General features: G+C 45.4%; 7 protein-coding genes across 7 annotated transcripts; 2 read left to right on the forward strand and 5 right to left on the reverse strand.

Annotated features, from left to right (window-relative positions):
- Window positions 1-40: 40 nt before the first annotated feature.
- N7483_007996 (uncharacterized protein) lies at window positions 41-793 on the reverse strand (the record flags this gene model as incomplete). Its single annotated transcript, XM_057091433.1, has 3 exons — window positions 41-353; window positions 414-658; window positions 749-793. The coding sequence occupies 3 exons, from the start codon at window positions 791-793 to the stop codon at window positions 41-43; spliced, it is 603 nt and encodes a 200-aa protein (XP_056946174.1).
- A 2,818-nt stretch (window positions 794-3,611) lies between these two features.
- On the reverse strand, window positions 3,612-4,343 carry N7483_007997 (carbonic anhydrase; the record flags this gene model as incomplete). The annotated part of the gene is made up of 2 exons (XM_057091434.1): window positions 3,612-4,149; window positions 4,216-4,343. The coding sequence occupies 2 exons, from the start codon at window positions 4,341-4,343 to the stop codon at window positions 3,612-3,614; spliced, it is 666 nt and encodes a 221-aa protein (XP_056946175.1).
- An 838-nt stretch (window positions 4,344-5,181) lies between these two features.
- On the reverse strand, window positions 5,182-6,077 carry N7483_007998 (carbohydrate esterase family 5 protein; the record flags this gene model as incomplete). The annotated part of the gene is made up of 2 exons (XM_057091435.1): window positions 5,182-5,541; window positions 5,604-6,077. 2 exons carry the CDS (start codon window positions 6,075-6,077, stop codon window positions 5,182-5,184), a joined length of 834 nt encoding a protein of 277 aa, XP_056946176.1.
- Window positions 6,078-8,421: 2,344 nt separating this feature from the next.
- N7483_007999 (uncharacterized protein) lies at window positions 8,422-9,369 on the reverse strand (the record flags this gene model as incomplete). The annotated part of the gene is made up of 1 exon (XM_057091436.1): window positions 8,422-9,369. One exon carries the CDS (start codon window positions 9,367-9,369, stop codon window positions 8,422-8,424), a length of 948 nt encoding a protein of 315 aa, XP_056946177.1.
- Window positions 9,370-11,393: 2,024 nt separating this feature from the next.
- Window positions 11,394-13,211, forward strand: N7483_008000 (phytoene desaturase family protein; the record flags this gene model as incomplete). Its single annotated transcript, XM_057091437.1, has 4 exons — window positions 11,394-11,421; window positions 11,488-11,609; window positions 11,662-12,195; window positions 12,255-13,211. 4 exons carry the CDS (start codon window positions 11,394-11,396, stop codon window positions 13,209-13,211), a joined length of 1,641 nt encoding a protein of 546 aa, XP_056946178.1.
- A 230-nt stretch (window positions 13,212-13,441) lies between these two features.
- On the reverse strand, window positions 13,442-15,540 carry N7483_008001 (phytoene synthase; the record flags this gene model as incomplete). Its single annotated transcript, XM_057091438.1, has 6 exons — window positions 13,442-14,267; window positions 14,324-14,614; window positions 14,671-14,844; window positions 14,932-15,278; window positions 15,340-15,433; window positions 15,467-15,540. The coding sequence occupies 6 exons, from the start codon at window positions 15,538-15,540 to the stop codon at window positions 13,442-13,444; spliced, it is 1,806 nt and encodes a 601-aa protein (XP_056946179.1).
- Window positions 15,541-16,634: 1,094 nt separating this feature from the next.
- N7483_008002 (carotenoid oxygenase family protein) lies at window positions 16,635-18,530 on the forward strand (the record flags this gene model as incomplete). The annotated part of the gene is made up of 3 exons (XM_057091439.1): window positions 16,635-16,657; window positions 16,729-17,371; window positions 17,427-18,530. 3 exons carry the CDS (start codon window positions 16,635-16,637, stop codon window positions 18,528-18,530), a joined length of 1,770 nt encoding a protein of 589 aa, XP_056946180.1.
- Window positions 18,531-18,597: the final 67 nt, after the last annotated feature.

An 18,597-nucleotide genomic window follows, 5' to 3' on the forward strand; every position in this document is an offset into this window, starting at 1 on the left:
GCCCGATATCTCAAACATTGAAAGGCATTGAAAAGCAAACTTAACACTTGCGCAAAAGCTTTGCTTCCTTATGCTCAAGCTTAGCCAAGTGTTTCCTTTGGCAGTGGGAGAGGCGGCCAACATCCTGACCTGCCAGGCGACCAGCACCAAAGCGATCACCAAGAAGACCACCACCATATCTGGAAGCAGTAACAGGCATACCTTGCTGATAGCCGGGGCCGGGGTACGAGGCTTGAGGGTAAAACTGAGGTGGATACCCCCCATATCCTTGGTACTGCTGTTGATATTGTTGCTGCTGTTGGTATTGTTGCTGTTGCTGTTGCTGCTGCTGCAGGCGTTGATGATGGCTTTCTCTGTGAGCCGTTAGTCTTTGTCGTTTTATGGCGTTCAATGTTTTCTCATTGTAGACTTACAAGCCATGTGAAACAGCGTTGGCACCAAGGGCACCGATAATGGCACCACCTGCAGTGGCCATACCACCACCACCCATATGATGCCCGACGTAAGCACCGCCAGCACCGCCAATAAGTGTTGATCCGAGGCCTCGCTCGGAATCCTCATGGTTTTCGGCGTTGTAGACTGGCGGGGTTTCGCTGCCGTAGTATGAAGCATTTTCGCCGACGGGCTGTTTATACAAGGAATCGGAACTCTCGCGATGCTGTTGTGGGATTGAAATATTAGTGCTTCGTTCTTCTTCAAATGTTTGCATTCAATTTTGTGAGCTCTAGAGTGGTGGAGCTTTACTTACCTCACGCTCAGGAGAGTATTCACTGGTAGGTTGAGCGGATTGCATGATGGTTGTGAATGAAGTATAGTTCAAGTTGAAAGGAAGATCAGAGCTCAATAAGATCTTGATTGAATTCTTTGAGTAGTTTTCAAATGTTGAGTAGGCTGTTTGGATGACTTCTAGAGCCCGTGGAAGAGCAGCTGATTTATATCTGGCTCGTGCTCGCGGGTATTGCCCTTTCGAGTGTCCAGCTGCACCTGGGTTTATCACTACCAGAAATTAACACGGAACGACCAATAAAAAAGTACCTGTAAGCTGAGTTTAACTTTGCCTCGGTCCTCGCGAGATGGGGATATAAAAAGTATAGATCATCATTAAAGCCACATCCATATTGCCACCATAGGGCTGTGGCTCGGGAGTAAGTTGGGAGACAAACCAGGATCTGATAGGTTGACACGTCAACTGGTAGAAGGATGGGGCTATGGGCAACTCTTGGCGTACGTAACTTTAAGAGGCTTAGACTTTGCTTCATCGCACAATTAGCCTAATTTGGTATATTAGTAGTAAAGGTTCATTGTTCATAAATTCTGTACGTCTACATAGCCACACAAATTTATTGACTGGTCGGAAAGGATGGTTTGCTCTGCCCGTACGACCCAAGTAGAAATTCAGGCACCCAGGCAGCATTGAATGTGTCGTTTGTATCCTGACCTTTGATCTTCAAAACACTTACCCCGGCCATGGAGCGAGCCACTGTGTCCGGCACTTGAGATATTCTCATTAGAAACTTGATAGCATCCAGATATGCTAATTTGACAGCTAGGCCAAACTTATGACTAGAATAGTCATGATTGGCGCTGGTGACGTCCACTGACTTGAGTAAACAAAAGAGAACTATTCATTTGAATAGCAGTCGAAGTATTCAAAAACCGAATGGCAAAATTAACAGGGATGAATTCTATTGACACCTATGAGATTCAATTTCAAACGCTAACATCGAATCATTCCAAATCGCCACCAGCCCCGAGTGTACATACACTTGGCAGCCCCGGGGGCGGGGCGGAGCGGTTAAGTAAGATTAAAGACAACGTTACCTAGGAAATAGAACAAAAAGAATAAGAAAGAAAGTAAGAAAACAGCACTTTTATACCTCGTTTACTCCGCTGTTGAGGTTTAAGAGGCCTTTTCGTTTTTTCGAGTTATATTATCCCATGCATAGTCTTACTCTAACAGCTCTTATTCGTATCGGATGCCCCAAAGTGGCAGAAGATAACAAGGCACAACAATAACTGCATTCTAACGACAGACTCACAAACTAGCCTCTTTAAAAAGACGTTATGCCCTTAACTTGTTCAATCAACCTTCATCAGCGTCTAGAGGACTCTCTGGCAAGCCGATACAACTTGAAAATTCGATCCTCTATTTTTCAAGATACCATGGGGATATTTGAGCTCGACTACCTTGAGCGCGTGATCGAATTCGAAGCTCCATTTGATTTATATCCGCGTGTATCACGTTCAACTGAAGTCAGGTAAGATTGTGCGGTTAATACTAGTACAACGCATGATATCCATACCATTCAATACCGCATACTTTGAGCTTCTAAGTTTCTCCTAAGGGACCCAAAAGCTTTCAAAGCTCGGAGTTATTGAGTCTCTCAGGGATCTTGGTGCTTAGGAGCCTAAGATTTTCATGAATGACCTTCAACTCCTTCAAACGATGCTCTTCGCCCTCCTGCAATAGTCGGAGATGCTCGGTCTTCAGATGTTTCAATTCTTCGTCTAGTTTGTGATGCCAAGGATACAGGACACAAACTTGGAAGCATAAGGCCGAGCTTGCGATCACAAAGTTCGTTAAGGAAAAGCCGCGAGTTATCATCATTTTGCTAGTTGACACAAAAGCGGAGCCTGAGAATATCTATTATGCTGGCTGAAGCCTCTTAGTCAAGGGAATCTCTTCTGATTTTTGATGGGGAAAATACCTGGGGTCTATCTGATAGGGCCAAGTTTGATTTGGAGGTCTTTGATCTCGGAAATATGAATTTTTTCCCCGGAAATGATGAAGAAGAGATGAAGAGGTGAATGGCAAAATTTGAAGTTGATTCTGATATTTCATAGAAAGAAAAATTCCAATTTTTCTCACGTCCAGATATACCCCTGAGACTAGCAAGTCACATGGGTCTTAGTATCGGAGATTTGGTGTTGAGAGACCTGTGGAGGCAGTCCGATCCTAAGTTCCATGAAACCCGAACCCGCTACTGTCCCGAGGTCAGTAAGCTTATACATTGCTAGATTCATTAAATAGCCCGTTGGTGGCTGTCATTCACAGTATAACTTTTCTTTGCCAGAATCAGTCTTCAGAGTTTCTGGAACCCCAAATATTCCTTTCACTTTTGCAAGAAACGCAAGTATACAAACGTCAGTGCCCATATGGTGATTGAACTGGTCCGTGCTATCTAAACACTCCCGAGGTCGTTCCTAGAGTTAGAAATTCTCTCGGCCGAAGCGGCGGTTTCTCGGGATTCGCAACCAGCTGCGCATGCTCAACTAATGAGTCATTTTTGATACGGCGGCTCTATTCGAAAGTATTTTAACACAAATTTACCGAACTGACTGCCCAGGTGACGCAATTCAGAAGGGCTACTTGCAAATCCATGGGCTGGTATATATCATATCACGGCTGAGAAGCTTTATAGGTGTTGGAGGCGCGACAAAGCTCTTAGTAGTTAAAAGATAACCCAAAAGAGCTTGGCTTTCTTTGGTTGAGATATTTCAGATGTTGTCACCTTTCAAGGTTGGAATTGATGGTTGTAATGTGGATACGCATCGGTGTTTATGATTTTGGGGAGCTTAATGTGACTGGTAATTGACAACGGAGACATCGATTATTTGGGATTGGGATCCGGCGATAGACTGTAAATCTTCTTCACATCCTCCAACATCGCCTCAAAGTCAATCTCGAGATCTTTCAGTAGGCCGTCGCGTAGATCAAAAACCCATCCATGAACGATGGGATACTGATTATCGCGGTAGCTTTGTTGAACAGCAGCTGTCTTGATGACATTCCTGCATGATTCCACCACATTGAGTTCAATCAATCGATTGTATCGCGAGCTTTCATCTTTTATTTCATCAAGTTCCTTCTCATGCAAGCGATACACGTCGCGAATGTTTCGGAGCCAGGGATTAAGTAATCCCAAGTCGGCCGGTGTCAATGCCGCTTTCACCCCACCACAGTTGTAGTGGCCACACACAATGATGTGTTTGACTTGCAAGTGTCGCACGGCATAGTTAATCACGGACATGACATTGAGGTCGACGTTGGGTACGAGATTGGCGATATTGCGGTGAACGAATACTTCGCCAGCTTCTAGACCCATGATCTCGTTGGCAGGGACTCGGCTATCACTACAGCCTATGTATCTGGGTCGTGTCGGAATAAATTCAAATGATTAAATTTCTGATGTCGAGAAGAAAGCTTTCACTTACAAGTAGTCGGGCGATTGCCCCGCAGCAAGTTTATCAAAAAAGGCGGGATCTGCCCCCGTCTTCGACAAGACCCATTTCTTGTTATTGTTGAAAATTTGTTCAAGCGAATGTTTGCAAAGTCGATTCATATTGGGTACGAGACCAACCCGTTATGTGGGCAAAGTGAATGTGGGTAATTATTTCGAGGCTGGAGAGGAGAAATTGAGGGGAAGAGTATGGAGTATGTCTATATCAATATGTCCGGGGCGGGGCCGAGAGAAAGCCATATTAAAGATTAGTCATTCACATTGTGCTTTCAAGTTCGCTTATAACGGAGAGAAACGGATTAAATGGACAGATTAATCTGTCTCCATAGTAAACTTGGAAGATTTGAAACTAGCGCTAGAAAAGGGAAATCCTGCTTGGGAAACAGCAGCCAACCCACCTCGGCTTGACACCAGTTTGGATCCGGTATCGGGTAAAAGGGGATCATCGAAGATCGACAATGTTGTTGTTTTTCACCTGAAAGTAACTGCTCCTCATCTACTCCATACGGAGTAGGACTCTTTTTGGTAGTAGTGGGTCCGAATTCAAGACTCTCGTGGCGATCTTTCCCCTAATACCCCCTATATGGCCAGACCCTTCACAACAATCAAGGGAGTAAGACAGCGGGGAGAATGAAAATCTGTCTGTGTCAAACCTTGGAACGCTTTACCAAAATACTCTATTTGCCAATTACGATATGACATCTGGATCTTGGTCATCAAGAACGAAATTCTTGAGCTCTGTCACTTTTCTCATGTCATGGTCATGTCATTTACTATATCATAACTTCACACTTTATCGTTTCCATACATTTCAATCAATGGCAACCTCCAGTATCCGAATGCCATTGAAGTGAAGAGACTGATGTCACGGTCACCCAGTCCCTTCCACATGTCGCCCAGGTGAACAAGAACGAACATGTATTCATCCTGACGGTACAATTTACGAGCTAGAAAGACCAGCAGCCTCTACAAGGAACTGCGCGGCCTCCTTGGCATCGCTTCCATAGGAAAGATGGGCCATGACATCGGCTCCGTTCTCACAAACCGGGTCGCCAGTGGCACAGAATTCCTTGACCTTACTGCTGGCAAGCTGACCAACGCTCTCCATCTTTAAGGGGTCACCGAACAGCACGGCACCATAGACCTGGTCAGCGGAAAGACTGTTGGCAGCGTTGTGGACAACCATGGCACCTTCGGAGTATCCGGCGATCACGACCTTCGAGTCAGGGCACTGCTTGATAGATTGCTTGACGAGACTGGCTATGTCAGAACCGCCATCCTCACCGAGGGTAGTATCACCCTGTTTCGATCAAAACCGTTAGCATGGGAACTACAGTGGAGATTTGAGGATTTGGAACATACCGCGACGGATGCGTCGTAGTTCACGCCCTGAACAGTGACGTTGTTTTTTGTCAGGGAGGCGAGCGCCGTTGCAAGCGGAGGGCCGACAACCGTACCCATGTTACCAAGCTCGTCAGTTCCACGAGCGAAGATCAAAGTCAATTCCTCGCAACCGGTGTTGTCAGTCACACCATTTTTAGTTGACCCAGTGAGCTGGCGCTTGAATCCACTGAGACCAGAGCTACCACTCTCGTCTGATCCAGTCAAATCTGAAAGGCCAGATAGTCCAGAGAGACCGGGAATTGTACTGGGAAGGCTGAACCCGCTTCCCGAGGAGCCGCTCAGACCGGGGATGCTGCTGAGGCCCGAGATCAGGGCTCCAAGTCCGCTGCTTGTTCCAGTGCCGTCGAGTCCGTCGAGTTGACGGGTTGCAATGGTTCGAGTGGGAGCAGCAAGAGTGGAGCTCACCAGCAAAATAATTACTGCGGCCTTCATATTGACTGGGAAAAAACTAGTATTCAAATGTTGAAGACAACAACGTGTTGGGCAAACTGAGTGTTTGAAATATCAAGAGACCAGCTCTAGAAGAGAGAAGCTTGTTCGAAATGAAACGAGTAACTGAAAGCCTGTTGGTTGAATCGTGGATAGAGAGGTTTGAAAGATTGAGAAGGTCTCTCTTTTATAACTCTTCCTCCGTATACGGTACTTACAAGAAGCCGAGGCTCAAAAGTGCAAGTCTCATCTAGAGCAGAAATCTACTCCGTCGGACGCAGATCCGCAGGGCGGATGAAACACTCGGTCTGATTTCACGGACTTCGGCATGGCCCCTGAGTCAGGGTCTTGATACTGCCTGTGGGGCAGAGCAGGCAGGCATCACTTGAGATACCATGATACAACGTTGGAAGTCTGCGCATATGCAATTTGACTGTTGGGGGATCTTCAGCTCAACGGGCCGCAACTTGATATCATCGCTATGATTCCTCGGTGTAGAATATCGGTCGAATAATTCGTCATGAAGACATAGTCTGTGGTCAGCAAATGCCAGTGCCAGTCCTGCCGAGGCTGATTTTTTTCTTCCCTTTGCCACGGCCTCTTCAATCTCAAACAGTAATTTCAATAATGCGATGAGTCAATTGATGAGTCCACAGCCCTATCAATCTAACGTGGTTAAAGGGTACTCTGAAACGTGGTGGAAGCTAGATGTGATAAATCGACTCAAAATTGAGTCTGGTGGCGCCCGATTCGGGAATTCCTTCCGGCACCTAAAAAAAGAGTTTCTGCAGGCTGTATCCGGGTCCGATAGATGAAAAGCATCTGAAAAAAGGGTCCAAGGGTATATTAATATCTGTCCGTGTATCTATCAAGTTTTCGGTCGGGGGCACGGTGTACCTCGAGGCCATGGGTGCAGAAAGCTCTACCTCGATGTCAGACCTAAGTTACCTTATGACCCGGGACCTAACTATTAATTTTAGAACCCTAGAAAATTAGAAGAGCCTTTACTTTGATAGAGAATTTAGAATATCTAGAATTAGATCTATATTAATACTATTTCTTAACTAAAAAGAAGGACTAGTTATTGTGTAATAATCCAATTCAAATGTTAGTAAGAGAAGCTGTCATGGAATGTTGCGCGCTCTTAGTATATGATATCATATCGGCCCCAGGTATGTCGGGAGCTTTGGAATACATACCTACTGCACATGTGTGAGAAGATAACCTTGGAAGTCAATCTTGCATCTAGTGTTACAGTTCTTTAATCTAGATGATGCCTAATCTTTTTTATCACCCAATCTTCCGAGTCGAGCTCAGACATCATGATATCGTGAGTCTCAATCATCAATAAATCAATCAGTGCGGTGAAATTGAAACTTTGACCACGAACCCTGGAGCATCCAACCAATTTCCTCGCGGATCGGACATCTGGATAAGCGCACGTCCCAATGGGGCTAACAGCATGTGGACGGTCCAGATGTCACACCTGGGTATGCACATATGCTGAGCCTGGAGCCTAGAAGTACTGACATTGAAGTAAGTAATTCCAACAAGTGCTATTCAAATGTTTGAACATTGGAACATTTAGGACGGCTATCTGCTTGTTAATTGAGTTTCTAGCTTGATGGGTACTATAAGCTGCTGAATCACAACCTTGGAATGGAGCCGAGTTTACTAACCGCTCCTTGACAGTATGTATTATATACCTGTCGCGATGAGGAAACTCACGAATCTTTCAACCAGGTTCCAGCCTGCATGTGTGGCTGCTATTTCAAGGTTGAGGGAAATCAGCATTAGCACGCTGCAACATGATGATTGTGCAATACATATCTTAGTTGACTCTTTTGTCAGCGGAAAGTGCTTGGGGAAGGTAGAAAGAAGGTGGAGAGCTGGTGATATCTACAGCACTTGAGAGGACGGCATGTTCCGATAGCTTTGACAACTATCGACCACCGACTATTACTCTAGCCAGTGGACTCCGTAAAGCCACTGCAGAAATTAATGGTTGAATCAGGACTGGAACTATTGGGAATTGTACCAAAATAAGCATACCAGTGCATATACATGTACACTTACGCGTCACGTAAGAGCTACTCTAAGAGCCTTTTACGGTGAAAATGTGACATGTGATAACTTGATGCATAGTATGAGTGTCTGCTTTACAGGTAAACCTCGATGTTCGAGCCTGGAGGCATCATTTGAACAATCGCATTACAATTTGGGACCATAGTGAAAGTGTGTTTTCACCTGGTCAGCGACTGACGTTGATGAAGGCCAATTTTCCAACCAAATCCATTCCCAAACACAAAACACCAAGATTAAAAGTGCCAATGGCCATGCCCCTCAATTAACAGAAAATCTTCTCCGCCGATCCAGAGGTGGTGATACAAGACCAAGAAAAACCGTTCTTATCGACCATATACCCAGAACCGACGTGATATTGAGCACAATTGTCGGGTCCTTGGTCTTTATCAAGTTTCTGGAGATAGCTCAGAATATCCCCTCCTTGGTCGATATTGGCATCCTTCTGTGACGCTATCCGACACTGCATAGCAGAGCCTGGCATAGCTTTTGACAAATCCACCGTCGCCAATGCTTTGTAATTGGCGGGATCTAGACCATTTAGCACGTTGCGAACGTTTTGGTTTCCATTGCTGCAGAGATGGATGTGGATCTGTTCTTCCGTGCGGCTGGTTACTGAGTTGATAGCCAGAGTTCCAGCATTTGCTCCACTTTTTCGGACTGTGTTCTGTGCGAGATTAAATCCAACCCAATAGTCGGGAATTTGGTGCAATTGCAAGATTCCGGGGATCAGATAGGTGGTGGTCATTAGGTCGTGTGCAGCGTTGATCATCCATACTGGCGGGGTTTTTTGACCGGGAGTAAGGTTTGAAGATGAAATACAACTGGTTTGCTTTTGTTCTTGGATTTGTTGAAGGCAATTGCAAAGTCCAGAGAACCATATATAGCAACCATTGCATTCGTTGTTGGCATCTACGCAGCCAGCACCACATACGTCTAGTTCGGCGATAGACGTCACAGACCCTCCTTTGCAAGTTTGAGTACAGGCCTTACTGTTTGCCTTGCAGGCCATTGGCAAAGGCGGAAAATCTGATGGACATGCGCAGTTAAGCACGTTCATGTTGGCGATGTCACTAGATGTGCAGAGGCGAACCAACGTCGGAGATTGCGAGGGGGAACTTGGCGAAGGCGATATCTGTGCCAGAGCTCCCGTAGCTAGTGCAGACAAAAGAGTAGAGACCCAGTTGGCACCGACAAGAGAAGAAGACCTCATTGTGTAGATTAAAGCTGATCGCGTTTAAACACTCGAAAGAATATACGACTACAGGTTATGATAATTTGGCGGAATTCTCAATTCAGTTACTTATACTTGCTTATGAAAAAGGGTATCAATCAATGATGTAAACGAAGTCAGCTTAGTAGTAGTCTCGATTTTATCTAGATGTACCCAGGCCCCTATGCATCCGCGGGTGTTGATCCGAAGTGACAGAAGCGATTCGCCGACGTCAAATGAATACGAGCCAACCAAGGACATAGTATGTTCAATGTTTGGAACTACTTCGTATGAACTGCATCTCAGACATCTGGAACACTTGGCATGTGGAAATCCATGGCATGCCCAGGTGGGAAAATTGAAAACGAGAGTTGCAGAGTAGGTGGAAGTGAAGAAAGAAGCAGAAGTAGAGGTATTCTGCATGAAATTCCTATAAATGAAGCCATCATCGTGTTTCACTAATTACAATTCGTTCACAGAAAAGAAAAGGGTTGCGGATGACCTCGGAACCGTTATATCCTGATCCGTGGACGCCCCAGTGTGGAGAAAGCGGCTTTATGTAACAAGGTCATCCAAAGATTTCCTTCACAGCCAGCTATAGGCGCCTCATAGTGTCCGAATCGTGTGGGTGTCATTGTATCCCTTGAATCACAAATAATTGGACGGTTCAAATGTTTTCTTGATGACATCTTCACCAAGTTACCACCTGGGCATGCATAGGCATTCTGTGCGAGAGACTCAAAGAAACACTCAACCATCAACATTTGAAGATGCCCATACACTTCCTAGTGGAACACCGTAGATGCTAGCCCTGGAGCTGTTTTAGATGGAGAGAGTCTTGGTCCAATAATATTATGTTTACTTTGAAAGAGAGTGAAGCCCACCCGCTCTCACCCTGCTTCACACCCTATCTACTACCAGTTGACATATCTATTGAGTACTCACCCTTCTCGCTATTACTCCCCTACCGCTCCCTATTTCGCTTTATATAATCTACTACTTAAAGGTTTTAAGTACATACGACCACAGGGTGTGGAGAACAGGGCTTCCCGTCCGCTCAGCCGTACTTAAGCCACACGCCGGTCAGTTAGTAGTATGGTGGGTGACCACATGCGAATCCTGACTGTTGTATGTTTTTGCATTTTTGGTTCTTCTTGTTCTGCTGTTTTTCAGACTGAATGTTGTTGATTGATATTGCTCAGGTGTTTTCGTAAATTCATACATGTCCCCGACGGCATCTAATGCTTATTGGATGAGTATCCTCAGATCTATTTGCCCACTCCGAGTCTGTATCTAGGGAATAACTTTGAAGACAGCCCTGGAGATACTCAACAATGTCATAAAATATGCTCTCGTTAAAGATTAGGAGGTAGGCTTATCTTGGACTGCATGTGCACATGTGTGGTTTAAATGAACCTTGGAATGTGAAGCTCTGTAACCTCTACCTAGCTACTATAATTTGTCACCGTAATACTATGGCAGATCAGTATTTTATTCACATAGTCCATCCACGGATACAGGGAAGGTGTATCGGCTCAGAATCAGCGGTCAATACATAGTACTCCGTGTGCTTGGCGATTTTTGATTGGTCGGGAATCTCGGCTTAGCGGAAGGGTTCCGCGCCAATCATAGCTCTGGGCCACGAGGAGTGTTACACAGCGCCCGCATAGTGAGACAGCATGTTCCAATGTTCCACAGGGGATCTCTTTCAATCAAAGTGTAGCAAAGTTTCCTGAAATGTCAGAATCCCTGGGGCATTCAAGGTTGTAATACATTGGAAATACGGATAACTTACATAGGAGCGGGCCTCGGGAGTCTAGCGGCCAATTTAGGAAGTAATCCGAATGTTGTAAAGTACTATCTCCGATGTTCAGCGAAAGTAAACAAATTAAAATGCATGTCTCAATTTTGTATATAGCTCTCTAGTGCTGAAATATTGTTGAGAGTTGCAGCTTACTGCACATATCTTCTTTCAAAAGGCTGACACCCCTCTTGAACACGAAAACGTCCATTTTAGTACAAACATGCCTAGTCCTTCCGTCATTATCGTTGGTATGCTCCATCCCATCAACCCATATCTCCTTTTCCGTTTCCAATGTCGGCTACTGACTATTTCAGGCGCTGGTGCCGGTGGTCTTGCTACCGCAGCCCGGCTAGCCCAGCAAGGGTGCAAAGTGAAAGTGTTCGAGAAACAGGGCTTCGTAGGCGGAAGATGCTCGCTGATTTCTACCAAAGGCTATGTATGTGTTTTCCATTTTTCAGTGCTCTATTCCTACTTTCTGACAGTTTCAGCGGTTCGATCAAGGACCCTCACTACTTCTGATGCCCGAGATCTTTGAGGAGACATTCCAAGATCTCAAAACCTCACTAAGTGAAGAAAACTTGAAAATATTGAAATGTGATCTCAACTACTATATATGGTTTCCAGATGGGGATACTGTTGAATTATCGACCGATCTATCGCGCCTGAAGAAGGAGGTTGAGCGACACGAGGGTCCGAATAGCTTTTCCAGACTCTGTGCATTCCTGGCAGAGGCGGGGAGAAACTATGAGCTCTCTTTGACCTATGTCCTTCGCAGGGACTATCCGGATTTTTTTGCACTGCTTCGACCTGACTTCCTATGGGCTATGCTATGGATGCGCCCGTGGTCCACTGTGTATGGTCGCGTGTCGCGATACTTCCACTCTGACAAGATGAGAAGGGTATGGACATTTGCTTCCATGTACATGGGAATGAGTCCCTATAAATCACCCGGTACATATTCTTTGTTACAATACAGTGAATTAGTCGACGGTATTGGCTATCCCGAGGGTGGGTTTCACACAGTAAGTTTAATTCCAAGGTTGACATCCTTTCTCAGTTCCAACTTTCTGACAGGAATCAGATCATGGAAGCCCTTAAGCACATTGGTGAAAGATCCGGTGTCCAATATTTCTTAGACTCACCCGTGAGATCTGTGATACTCGATAAAGATAACCGCTCAGCACGAGGGATCTGTCTTGATTCCGGTGAAGAGTTATATGCCGACCTTGTTGTGCTGAATGCAGATCTTGTTTACGCATATAATGAGCTACTCCCATCGTCTCGTGAAGCTTGCTCTCTTCGATCGCGCCCAACATCGTGTAGCAGCATATCCTTCTTCTGGGCATTCGATGAAGTACTCCCTCATCTGAAAACACATAACATTTTCCTCGCAGAGGAGTATCAATCAAGTTTCGACTCGATCTTCGATGATCACAGTATCCCAGAGGAGCCCTCTTTCTACGTCAATATTCCAAGTCGTGTTGATCCCACTGCGGCTCCCGTGGGGAAAGACGCAGTTATTGTTCTTGTTCCTGTCGGACACCTTGTTCCACCCACAACGTCTTGCCCTGCCCAAGATTGGGATATCCTGGTGGAAAAAACAAGAAGGACTGTTCTCAATGCTATTGAACACCGGACCGGTCTCAAGGATCTGGAAAGGAAGATTGTGTTCGAAAAGAACGAGACACCTCTTACATGGAAGTCAAAATTCAATCTCGACCGTGGCGCCATTCTGGGGCTGTCCCACTCTTTCAGTAATGTGTTAACATTCAGACCTAAAAACAAGCACCCAAATATCGAAAGTCTCTACTTTGTGGGTGCTAGCACACATCCCGGTACCGGAGTTCCAGTTTGTCTCGCAGGTGCTAAACTTGTATCCGAGAGGATCATGAGAGATTATCGGACAGGTGAAAGCGAGCCAAAGGGGTGGATGCTGAAAATCCTTATTGCAATTGCTACTCTACTCCTCGCTATTTTTTCGTGGAATGCCAGTGAGATGGGTATGGGAAAATTGTCCTACCGTTCGATCGGATTCTAGGGTGAGCAAGGCTTGTTGTTCTTGCTAGCCTTCTGGTCAGATTTCATGATTCCTTTTTTACATGCTATAAATTGAGCGTAAATTGGTCTGATATCCATAGCTTGAACTACAAATTGGAGATGAAAATGCTGAAGATGATCTATGAGCTGTTCAAGGGGTGCTACTAGCTAATCCATACTCAGATCCAAGATGATGTCACTAATGATGGGACTCATTCATCCGAGTCGTCCTCAAAAATTGGTCATCGCTTTGTAAACAACAAATAGGCGTCTTGGAATGGAAAGACGTAGCTTGTGATAAGGTCGGTGGGGCTGGGCACCACTCTCCAATGCACTGCCGATCTCCATATAGCTTTCCACGGTCGCACGAAGAGGACCCTGTACCTCCAAAGGCAATTTTCGAATCGCACCTTCAGCTCGCTTGTGCAGATAGTTTGCTTTAGCCAAAAGGCGCGACCGAACATTTTGAATACGAGGATCCGTTGGGCAGAACAGGACGTCTTCTGGCGAGAGGCCAGCCTCTTTGAGCCATGTGTTCGGGATGTAAACCCTGTTGATTGCAGAATCACGGCCAATATCCCTCGCTATGTTGACGTACTGCAGGGCCTTTCCCATTTCACAACCTGCTTCGACGACCTTATCTTGCAAGTTGCTGTCGGCAGCGAAAATGTGGCAAGGAAAGTGATGCGATACCAGATCGAGGATACATATCGCGACTGTCCCTGCCACATAGTATGCATATTTATCCAACTCCATCTCGGTCGATATTGGGAAGGTTCTTTCAAACGCAATGAACTGAAGATCAAGCCGAAAGCCCTCCAACAAATCACGAAGTGGGCCAAGTCGAAGTCTAGAAGCAGGGAGGTGGTCAATGGCTTCTCTGAGTTCGGAGAACTCAACTTCTTCATGTGAGCAACCGCCCTCGTCTTCCACAAACTCTGATTCGAGTTTGAATTTAACATCCAGAAGCCGAGCGCATTCGTCGATTAATCTTTCTGCAACCCCCCGGCTTTCACTTCCGTCCACGAGGTCGTCGATTAAGCGGCAAAAAGAATAACTTTCAGCAATTAGTGTTCGGTCCATGCGCTAAGTTAGACGGAAAAGAATGCTCACAGGAAGATGAGGTCAATGCGCAAAGCACCGTAGAACATGGCACTGCCCATATACATACTTTGACTCGCGCTCGCCAGTCGGTGTACAGATTGGTTAAGGTGTGAAACGAACCGGTCATTTGCCTTATCCGGAGGATATACGAAGCTAAGCAAGGCCTCCGTGATATTCAACCCACATTCAATCTCGCCCACAGACTGTGCCTTTCGGAGATCCGTCTCAGCAATGATACAGTCGGCGATGATCATGCCCTGCACAATCATAATATTGGAGAGCAGGAAGAATAATGCTTCCCTAGAACAGTTAGTGGCTTGTGCGGTAACAATTGACTCTGGACCTCCAGGGCTTACTCAATATCCAATTTTTCCCATACTTGGATATCCAATTTAGTGGACTTCTCAATCACCCATGTTCCATTACCAAGTGACAAAGTGTCGACTATCCATAGAAATGCGGTAGGAAGCATCACAGAGATCAGAAGCTCCTTGATGGGGAGATTGAAGGCCAGGTGAGAGCATAAAATCCTAAAATCCAAAATTAGTCTCTGCCAATGATGAAAATTGAACATTTGAAGCTTCAAGAATGGAACAACTTGGAACCTTGCAACCCACCATTGAAACAACAACCACGAGCATGCCCACCCAAGAATCATGCCGATATAGGTATATTTCCCCCCAGCTTGGAAGGCACCCATGCCTATCACAGTCAGGAGCGCAGGAAGAAGTGCGACAGATATCCGAGCCGTACGATCTGACTTTTTCAGATATGCTGGCATGACTAGTCGCCGAGTCACTATGGTGTAGATCATACTCGTGTTGTAGGTTTGAATGCAGAAGAAAAATACTTCTTCTATCGGAACTGAAAACACTGTGATACCACTGACAGCAGTCTCAGGGTATGTCCAGACTTTATTCCGAACGAGATACGAATCCCATGGGGTTGTTGCCAAAACCGATACCTAGATTCCCATGAGCTATCAAGGGCAATTGCGGATGGAAGGATTTAAACTGTACGATTACTAGCAAGGTGATCTTTATCAAATCAATTCGAGTAAGAAATGGCCAAAATAAAGCAGTAAGGCAGAATGATAGCGGTAGATTATAGGTGACATGCCTGGTTGATTATTTAGTGACATTCCCATATAACCTTAGAACAAACGCGTTGGGATGATTTGAGAGGAATATGTACACCATGGCATAGTCTGAAAGTTGGAATTTCATTTTTGACATCAATGGATGTAATGGGTTGCTTCAATGTTTTGACAGAATTTGAAATCTGATCCTCTCATAGACCCCGGGAGTGTCTACCATGTACCGATGAACTTATATCTACCAATTTCATCAGATTACGTACTCTTGATTCTTAACCTTGGAACCTATCGTGTATAAATTTCCAGTGAAGACCCTTAGAAGTTTACCGGGGTGTAAGCTTGCACATGTGCCAACATGATTTGACGTCCGAGTTAAGCACTTGAGCACCCTACTGCATAGGCACCTGCATAAGACAAAATGAATTCGGGGAGCACCTGGTGGTTAGGCAGGTATGTTATATTCTTATTTTTCAAATTCCTTGCTTTTCTCCCATTCCAAATTCTTCTTTTCTTTTTGCTTGTCTTTTCCCCCACTTATTTCTCGCACGGTGCCTTCAAACAACCCCGATTTCGACGAGTAAGCAGTTTTTTTTATCTGCTGAATGCGACGGGCCATCCTTCCTGCATGAGTGATAAGTCTCTTGCATACGCGATACCTATCACATTCGAGTTTGAGTGATACCTGCACGTTGATGCACGCAGCTCTGGAGCCTTTCTTACAAGTTTGCAACATGCAATATTTGATGAAAGAAATCCAATTTTCGGTCTTATCTTTCCAGGCTATTGCCGCCTCTTGTTTCTTGCAAGGTTACTTCAGGCTTTATGGTTTGGTCTTTAGCTTCTACATTCTAGCCTTGGCTATCCTGTTTATGCAGGTAAGAGGATGTCCCTATATTTGCCTTGGGCCTTGAAACCCTTTATCAAAAACCTTGGAATCCAGCCGACTCGATTTTCAAGTAATCGGCCACACAGCTGCATATTTGTGTGACCATGAAGATGAGTAGTGGAAATCTTGGTGCCAAAGGGACCAAGAGCAGCCTTGAGAGCATCATGCGTTCTTTTCACATTGACAATACAATACTTCAATACCTTCTAAGCCATTCCAAATGCTCTTTGGGAAGTGTGAAGCCAAAATTGAAATGCCCACTGCACAGATTTGAGACCCGAATTGTTCCCAAATACTTCGACATTAAAATTCTACCATTATTACTACCTTAACATGGAATGGATTCAGGCAAAATGCACCCGTTAGTCCCTTCTCATCCATTGCATGAGGCTTTGGAAGCCGTGCAAGACTAAGGATCTTCAAATGCTATAGATATTTCACGGGAAACTATGTCCCAACATATGTCACCATTGACGGGAAACCATGCGAGTTTGAAGGGGCAATCCCAGATGAGTTCCTAGGAGGGCAATATGTGCGAAATGGGAGCAATTTGATGGAAGATAAGGGCCATCGACAACTTCATTGGTTTGATGGTGATGGAATGTTGACCGGAGTCTTCTTCAGCCGTCCTAATACTTCGAGTGAGAGTGTGCAGCCCTTGTTTACCAATAAATACGTCGAGACGGATGTATATTGCGCCACGAAAATCAATAAACGACTACACCCCATTCTACCTGGGATGGCTGCTCTGGTAGACCCTGTACCATCGCCATTTCGGATTCTTTTATCAGTCATGCGGACGTATGTGATTATTTTTGCGTCGCTGTTTAAGCTCATTGCGCGGCCAATTCAAAGAGTCGGTGCTGCGAATACAAATATCTTTTACCATGATGGGCGCGTGCTGGCGACTAATGAGATTGGCCCGCCTATGAGAGTCCATCTTCCTTCATTGAAAACCATTGGCTGGTTTACGGGCAGCAAAGCAGAAGGAGAGCCCGCATGTGTTGGTGATTCAGATGCATACTTTGGCGGCAAAGGTATAGAGGGCTTCTACAAAGAGATGACAACGGCCCATGTGAGTCAATTGACGTGCTGGTTTCAGAAAAGAGGCTTACTTGTCTTCATCTTAGCCCCGAGTCGATCAGACTACCGGAGAGCTGATTCTATTCCATTCAACGTTTCTGCCACCATTCATTCAATATTCAATCGTGCCTGCAAAAGCGTCGTCGAAGAACGAGCCGCGTCTTAATTTGCCTGTACCAGGACTTTCCTCTGGCAAGCTGATGCACGACTTTGGTGTGTCTCGGCACTATACGGTTATAATCGACTGTCCAATCTCCTTGGATCCATTTAATCTCAGGCACAATCTGTCTGCAGTTCAGTATGATCCGAATGGCCCTACCAGATTAGGGGTATTTCCCCGACACTCGCCAGACAAGATCAAATGGTTTGATACTGGCGCTTCTATCGTGATGCATACCGCAAACACTTGGGACGAGTGTACTCCGTCTGGCACACGGGTGCATATACTACTTTGTCGCATGAACAGTCTTGCTCCCTTATACCACATGGGCGGCATGGAAGCGCCCAAAAGTGTCTGCCCTGACAACCCACAATGCCGACTGTATTACTATGAGATAACCTCTGCCATAACTCAACAATGGGCTCTTTCTTCAATTCCATTTGAATTTCCCCATATCCCACGTCATCTAGAAATGACAGCCGCTCGTTACATATATGGTTGTTCTATGCGGGAAGGGAATTTTGCGTCTCAGTTTATGGAGAGTGTGAAAATTGATTGCTTAGCCAAAATAGATGTCAAAAGACTCTTGACAATGGGGCAAAGAACCCCTCCAGTTGGCCCAGAAGGAAGTGTGGATACGAGAACGATGCAGGAGATCCTGTGCTCGGAAGATCCGGAAGATCCAATTCAAGTCTTTGCTTTGCCTGACGGCTGGTATGCACAGGAGTGCTCGTTTGTACCGCGCAAAGACGGTAAGAGTGAAGATGACGGATGGCTGGTCACCTACGTATTTGATGAATCACAGCTGAATGAGGAGGGCAAAGCTAAAGCAGGCTGTAGAAGTGAGTTGTGGATTATTGACGCTGTTGGAATGCAAGAGGTTCTGGCAAAGGTCTTTCTTCCTCAGCGAGTGCCTTATGGGATGCATGGGAATTGGTTTGCTGAGAATCAAATTCTTGACCAACGATCTTTTACCGGCTTCCGGCTCTGATCTACGTATTGCTCCTTATCTCAGCCCAAACGTGCAATTTTTCAATTTCCAATGGAAGGTCAATTAT

The sequence above is a fragment of the Penicillium malachiteum genome (assembly GCF_028827825.1).
Source record: "Penicillium malachiteum strain IBT 17515 chromosome Unknown utg000003l:1.0-4950554.0:1.0-4952489.0, whole genome shotgun sequence".
In the NCBI taxonomy this organism is placed as follows: Eukaryota; Fungi; Ascomycota; class Eurotiomycetes; order Eurotiales; family Aspergillaceae; genus Penicillium; species Penicillium malachiteum.